Below are 8,210 nucleotides of genomic sequence, written 5' to 3' on the forward strand. Positions count from 1 at the left end.
GCCTCAAACCTTTTGTACTCACAATGCTAAACAAATCTCCATGGGCTCCCGGATTATTACACCGGATTCGTATATCGCGGATTTCTGTTGGTCTGGATGATGTTAATGCATTTTCCCCTTTAAGACTTTTGCCTATAGGTGTACAATGTGAAATTTATCAACGAACCATGGATACAACGAACCTAGTACACTGTAGAAATCCGTCACAGATATCAGGACTTTGGCCAGTCATCATCTCAGCTTACGAGTTTCGGAGAGAGATTCGTAAGGGCACCACAAATGACAACGATGTCACTGGCTAACGGCATCAAAGTCAGCGGAAAAGTGTTCTTCAAAATAACAATTTTTGATCCGTTCGATCGCCCGTTCAACACGAATCCTCAGAGCAGATATTTGCCTCGACTTTTCAACAGTTCTTCCTGGTAACTGCCTTCGGCCTTTGACAAATGGTGGCATCACAAGATAAGCACCTTTCTGAGCAAGCTCTTGCGAGATAGTGAATCCGCGATCTGCCATAACTTGATCACCATAGTTCAACATATCATAAAATCCAGATCGCTTGGTCAGTTCCTTGTCAGAAATTCTACCACCCCAACACCGTGAAAGAAAACTAACCGCACCATGAGGTGTAATACCAATAAGACATTTCAGTGTATGATGGTGCTTATAGTTAGACAATGTCTTTGCCCTGGTTTTCAAATTGAAAGGTCGTTCCATAAAAAAAAAAAAACTCAGTGCAGTCAATGATGACATAGCACTTACGAATTTTTTTCTTGAAACAACGGGGCATATTCTTCAGTAAAACTTCTTTACTTGGCCATCTGATCAGAAATTTAAACCTTTGAGCAAATATAGGTATACATTCATTGATTACCTCGGACACAGTTGTACGAGAAATGTCAAACCGGTAAGCCAGATCCCAATTGGTAATACCAAGTCTAAGTGTCATGAGCACAAGCAGCACCTGGTCAGGAATAGAAACGACATGACGGTCAGTGATGAATTCACCGACAAGACTTACAATCCAAGCAAATAGATGAATGGCTGGAACACCAGTATACCTCTTCACTTTCTGGTCAGTGAATTGTCTAATGGTGAAGCTCTTCTTGTTTAACTTCTCCTTCAGTTCATCTTGCTCCTTCCTGAGACTGGTCACTTCCAGTTCGAGTTTGTCAACCTTTTGTTTCAAGTCAAGCACCTCATTGCTGTCTGCAACTGGTTGATCCTCATCATCATCAGGAGAACAAGCCTCAACCGGGAGGTTATCTTCAACTGCGGCTGGGGCAGAGGCTGCAGTACGGTGTTGGTGCCGCTCATAACGTTCAATTTTTCTTCTCTTCCTGTGTACGAGTGACTGGGGCTCAGGGCGAGTGCGGTGAAGGGATGGCACAAAGTCTGTCATGACTCTGATCACTACTTGGTTTCCCTGCAAACTAATCATATGTTTTAGTCAGGTTTACAGGTACTTTTGCTTCTGACAGTACAGATGAACATAGTTACATGAAGGTCAGTCAAATGATGGGAAGCAATCTAATCCATTAAACTCACCTGTCATAAAATGCCGACCACAGACTAAAGGCCATTTTCCTGGCTGCCAGGTAGTGGGTGTCATTCCAGTAGCAGTTTATGAACCCCGATCATGGGGATCTACATGTTCCGATGTATCATCGACTCTTTTAAGAGCTACAATCCATTTCTGCCGAGGCGACCAGGGTTGGCGTCAGGAAGGGCATCCGGCCATAAAAAAAAACATTGCCTCAAGAAAAAGCTTAACCCCTGCACACCAGGGAAAAATGGCTGTAAAAACGGTCTTTTTTTTTAATCCGTTTCTGCCGCTGGAGTGCTGACTCAGCCGTCTTTGTACTTGGAAACTCGTAAAATCCAACTCCCATCTTGTGGGATCCGGCAGTGCAGCCCCATACACATCATGATTTCACCATGCTGATACGAGGAAAAAAAAACTAGTCTTCAAAGTAATATGGATACTAACTAAGAAGACTAAATCACATTCATCGATTGTTGATTCTTTTTTTGGGTTTCCGAAATATGTGACCCTTATTGTTGGGTCACCAAAATAGGTGACCCTTATTGTCAGTAATTCTGTCTGTTTGTTCGTTTGTCATCAGCATAATTGGGAGTAAATGTGGGAGGATTTTGACAAACTCGGGTGGTAGGTACATCTTATGACCTCGTGCTTTGGAAATTGTGATGGTTGCTAGGGACGCTTTGGTTCCCGAGTAACAGCCGAAAAACCTTCAAAATCGGTACCGTTCATGCGAAATCAATTCCGAAAGCCATTATCCCACGTCGGCTTATGAAATTTGGCATACATCATCTACAGGTGATGCTCCACCAAATATATTCCGTTTTTTGTGATATATGGAATAGTTTACCCGCAGCGCCCCCTACAAATGGGGTATGCCTGAAAATTGGCGAAAATTGAAGGCCCTCTAGCGACCAGGTGAGTGCATCGATCCGAATGAAACTTTGCAGGTTCATAGCACGCAATGAGGACTACAACTTTGCCTCAGGACATATTGACCGATATTTCTTAGGTCAGGGGTCAAAGGGCAAAAATCGATAATATGCGAGAGCTGGAGGTGCCTTCGCGCCAAATGCTACTCCTCTTGGGGTTATGGTCGGATCGTCTGGAATACATTGTGCACAAACAATCGAGCTGGATTTTTGATTTATATCTTTGTTCATCCCATTTATATCTTTGTATCAGCACCCCCTCAAACTTTGGGGATTTCCGATATCAAACCGCATTTTCGTTACTTTTCATTCAAATTGATACTGAGTAGTTATTAGTAGATGGAACTCGATGAGATTTGGTATGCATAATCTTAAGGTCATTCTCTATCCGCTATATGACATCCATTTTTTTCTATATCTTATAGTTTCCAAATGGTAACCCTCTCAACCTGGGTGTCCGAGGGCCTTTGAGCATTCCCTATGAAAATTCAAAGTACACTAGCTCCAAGACGGTTGAACCGAATCGAATGAATCTTTACATGCTTAGAGACCGTAATGAGTACTACAACTTTGCTCATTTGCATAATGACCTATCTCGAGTAGGTCAGGGGTCAATGGTCAATAAGTGCATTCTTCGGGTGAAATTACCATTCAAGGCACCCTTGCTCCAACACGGATTAACCGATACGAATGAAAGTTTATAGGTACATAGTACTACAACTTTGCTTCAGGACATATTGACCTATCTCGGCTAGGTCAGGGGTCAAAGGTCAATGAGTGAATTTTTCAGGCAAAATGACCATTCAAAGCCCCTTTGCTCCTACACGGGTTAACCGATGCGATTGAAAGTTCATAGGTACAGAGTACTCAATGGGTACTACAACTTTGCTTCAGGACATATTGAGCTACCTCGGCTAAGTCAGGGGTCAAAGGTCAATGAGTGCATTGTTCGGGCAAAATGACCATTCAAAGCCCCCTTGCTCATACACGGGTTAACCGATGCGATTGCAATTTCGTAAGTACTTAGTACTAGATTAACTCAGATCAGGGGTCAAAGGTCATCGGATGCTCGGCGACCCATGGCCGCCTACCGGCTTGTCAATATATTAGTCACTTTTCATCCTTCCTACCTTTTCAAATAATCAGTACTAGAGCAAGGCAGCAGGTCTTCACCATCAGGACTATATTAAATAACAATAACTCTGAAAATTTAAATAATAAAATTAGTATACATCGAACAAAAAGCAGGATCATAATCCTGAAATATACTTGTCAGGGAAGAAACAAACGAGAATCCTAATCCTGAAACTTGTCTGATGAATTTTTGGACTTGATTTTTCTCAATAAACTTTTTATCCTGTCTTTTCAAATAACCACCAACCTACCTGTCTTTTCAAATAACCACCGACCTACCTGTCTTTTCAAATAACCACCAACCTACCTGTCTTTTCAAATAACCACCGACCTACCTGTCTTTTCAAATAACCACCAACCTACCTGTCTTTTCAAATAACCACCGACCTACCTGTCTTTTCAAATAACCACCAACCTACCTGTCTTTTCAAATAACCACCAACCTATCTGTCTTTTCAAATAACCACCGACCTACCTGTCTTTTCAAATAACCACCAACCTACCTGTCTTTTCAAATAACCACCAACCTACCTGTCTTTTCAAATAACCACCGACCTACCTGTCTTTTCAAATAACCACCGACCTACTTGTCTTTTCAAATAACCACCGACCTACCTGTCTTTTCAAATACCCACCGACCTACCTGTCTTTTCAAATAACCACCGACCTACCTGTCTTTTCAAATAACCACCGACCTACCTGTCTTTTCAAATAACCACCGACCTACCTGTCTTTTCAAATAACCACCGACCTACCTGTCTTCAAATAACCACCGACCTACCTGTCTTTTCAAATAACCACCGACCTACCTGTCTTTTCAAATAACCACCGACCTACCTGTCTTTTCAAATAACCACCGACCTACCTGTCTTTTCAAATAACCACCGACCTACCTGTCTTTTCAAATAACCACCGACCTACCTGTCTTTTCAAATAACCACCGACCTACCTGTCTTTTCAAATAACCACCGACCTACCTGTCTTTTCAAATAACCACCGACCTACCTGTCTTCAAATAACCACCGACCTACCTGTCTTTTCAAATAACCACCGACCTACTTGTCTTTTCAAATAACCACCGACCTACCTGTCTTTTCAAATAACCACCGACCTACCTGTCTTTTCAAATAACCACCGACCTACCTGTCTTCAAATAGCCACCGACCTACCTGTCTTCAAATAACCACCGACCTACCTGTCTTCAAATAACCACCGACCTACCTGTCTTCAAATAACCACCGACCTACCTGTCTTCAAATAACCACCGACCTACCTGTCTTCAAATAACCACCGACCTACCTGTCTTCAAATAACCACCGACCTACCTGTCTTTTCAAATAACCACCGACCTACCTGTCTTTTCAAATAACCACCTACCTACCTGTCTTTTCAAATAACCACCGACCTACCTGTCTTCAAATAACCACCGACCTACCTGTCTTTTCAAATAACCACCGACCTACCTGTTTTTTCAAATAACCACCGACCTACCTGTCTTTTCAAATAACCACCTACCTACCTGTCTTTTCAAATAACCACCTACATACCCGATATGGAAAATCCTGTCTCAATGCTGTGTCTCATCGAGAATCCTGTAAATAACTCATCCTGCCACCACGATAAGTAGATGCTAAAATAATAAGAATGCCCTGGTATGCTGCCTCCCCGTGCTTTACTCTTCCTTCCATTCCCCTGATGCTGCCTTCCCAGTGGATATTCCTCCATACAGAGGTTGGGGTTAACGGTTGCTTTAAAGTCACCACACAGGTGGATACCTCCATTCTGCTTCAGCACGGTGACCATGCACGTTCCCCACTCAGAGTGTGCCACTGGTTCAACAACACCGATCTTTTCTAATCAGTCGAGTTCCGCATTGACCCGATCAGGAAGAGCACATGGCCCAGGTCGAGGCTTACAGAATCGCGGACTGACGACCTCCTTCAGGTGTAGGAGACCTTGAGCACTGTGACCATGCGCGTTGCCCACTCAGAGTGTGCCACTGGTTCAACAACACCGATCTTTTCCAATCAGTCGAGTTCCGCATTGACCCGATCAGGAAGAGCACATGGCCCAGGTCGAGGCTTACTGAATCGCGGACCGACGACCTCCTTCAGGTGTAGGTGACCTTGAGCACCTACGAGCTTCCTGAGGCCAGGCACGAAGACGAATTGTGTGTAACCAGTCATGATCCAAGGAGACATGGTCCAAACCCTTCAAACACATGCAGGGGCAACACTGCTTGCTGTTTCCTGATAACGAACCACAACATCCATTCCACTATAAATTTCAACCACTTCAGCAGACGTAATCTCTTCAAACTTTATCTGAAGGACTGATGCGACCATATTCTCATCCGGCAACCCAGCGATAAGATGATCCTTCAATCTCTGCAACCGTTCGTCGTCACCAAAATGGCGATCCTCTTCCAGATGCTTGAGTCTGGAAACAAAACCAACTACCCTCTCATGGGGAGGCCGAACCAGGGTTGTTGAACTCACACCACAATAACTGTGGCGACTTTCTCGGTTCAATAGGGTCGTGCAATGTCTTGACTGTGGATTCGGAGGTGACGACATCATCAACACCTTCGCAGGTAAAATCAAGTCAGACAGCAGACAGAACACCTCCACCGGGAGTGACGACAGAAGAATCGCTTTCCATTTCCCAGCATTGGCAACGTCATTAGTGATGAAATAGAGACTGAGCTGCTGCGGAAAGAGCTCAAAGTTTGTCTCTGGCCCACGCCGGGACCTGACCATGCAATGTCGTCATGGTTCGACAAATCGTCGTCCTCAATTGTGGTGCTTTATTAGCACAATGATGAGGACACATGGAGAGGATCGAGTGCCATCTTATTCCATTAAACCGAGCCGCACTCGGCCGAGCCAACAGCAGCTCACTTGGCGGTTGTACACGGTCCAACCTTCACAAGAGATTCATGACATATTGGTTTGGCATATGTACTGTGATGGTTTTGGAAACTTTCAACAATCCCTCCTTTACCCCACTGATCCATCCCCCGCTGGGATGGGATGCCGGAGATAAGTTGTCTGCTTGTTCTGGATGCCTCAGAAATGCAGCTACTTGTCCCATCGCACCGCATGGCCGCTGCCCATCTTCCCCACGTTCCTCCCCCCCCCACCCCATTCCCCAGTCTATTTGGACTGGCACAGCCCTATTGGACTGTGTGGGGTGAGGGAAAAAGAGTTAACCCTACTTTTCTTTTCTCATTACTTTTCTTCCCAGTTATTTGTGTCTTCTTCTTCTTCTTCCTAAATTGAATGATGGCCATGTGTCCTTTGTGTAAATAAGATTGTTTAAGAATATGTACTGTGGTTAAATCTTCTCTTTCGTGCCTTTTGGTTTCTTGCCTGTTGATACTCACTTTTAAATGATTGCTTACTTGTGTGTGTAAATAAATAATTGTTGGTTATTATTTAAACTCTGTCTCCGTTGTCCTTTCCTTCATTGGTCCAACACAGTGCACAAACATAGTTAGATGGGAAGTTATACCCCACGTGATTTGCTCTGTTAGCCGGTGCTGCACCTATCTGTTCCACTTGGCAGAAGATCAGCAGGTGCGGCGCTGAGGGCGTGGCCTCCAGTTCGGTTGCCGTGCCAATAGAAAGCTATCGCAGAAACATCGAAGCGTAACCCTGCGAGGCCGGTAATCGAAGTCAAGTGGCTATGGCTGCGTAAGAACTACAGCCTGTTGGATCGCGGAGTTATCTGTGGCCGGCGGCTTCAGGACCGGGTGTTCGGGAGAAACTTGAGTACTTCCCCTCATGGTGAACCTCAAACTCCCTGGCCGTAACGGTGAAATAAAAGTTCAATAATGGCTGTTATAGCGATGACTGGACAAGCCGGGTGGTGGAGATGCCGCTGACGTGACATCTGGTTAAGATGGACACCGAGAAAGGATGTTGCTGAACGGACTGGGTAAAGAGGATGTTGGTGATGACGCTGACCTTCAACACGGGCTCCATGGTTGATGCCGAACCGCCTGGACAAATTGGACACCAGGGATGATTCCGAAGTGAATGGAGCGCAGAATAATGCCAAACTGATCACAGTACAAGCCAAATGGCAGGAATGGTGCCACAATAACCGGTGACTGAACAAACCGGAAGTAGAGTCGTGGTCCATGTTACCTAATGTTGCATCCAGTCGGATGGATGACGAGGAAACACTTCGTGATATATTTCACAACCTCTCGAAAAAACACCGATAAACTGATGGATTTATTTCGTGCTATTGATAGAACACCAGGAAATGATGGGCCAAATGGCTTCCTCCTGTGTCCAAGTTCTTATCCTTTTACGGGTTATCCAAAACTTATCCTGCATAGTGCAATCATGTAATATTTGTTCAAATGGAGCTGTGATAAAATTAATACACCATCATTTCCTGACCTTTGATTTTAAAAAAAATCGTTTCTTAAAACATATATATATATATATATATATATATATATATATATATATATATATATATATATATATATATATATATATATATATATATACAGAAGCAAATGCTTTAACAGGAGAAAAAATGATACACAGCAGCGGCTTTACTGAGTGACAGGGTAAAAAGGGGAG

At 43.9% G+C, this 8,210-nt stretch overlaps 1 protein-coding gene and 1 pseudogene across 1 annotated transcript in view; both read right to left on the reverse strand.

The window, feature by feature from the left end:
* Positions 1-236: 236 nt before the first annotated feature.
* Positions 237-1,402, reverse strand: LOC147023269 (uncharacterized; annotated as a pseudogene).
* A 4,420-nt stretch (positions 1,403-5,822) lies between these two features.
* The window catches only part of IARS2 (isoleucyl-tRNA synthetase 2, mitochondrial), a 128,875-nt gene continuing 126,487 nt past the window's right edge, over positions 5,823-8,210 (reverse strand). The window contains exon 22 of the mRNA XM_085890334.1: positions 5,823-6,360. Within this exon, the coding sequence (XP_085746460.1) occupies positions 5,823-6,360 (538 nt within the window). The remainder of the gene's footprint in view (positions 6,361-8,210) is intronic.

This window comes from Eptatretus burgeri, chromosome 7, assembly GCF_056783735.1.
Source record: "Eptatretus burgeri isolate ZD-2024b chromosome 7, Ebu_testis_v1, whole genome shotgun sequence".
Lineage (NCBI taxonomy): Eukaryota > Metazoa > Chordata > Myxini > Myxiniformes > Myxinidae > Eptatretus > Eptatretus burgeri.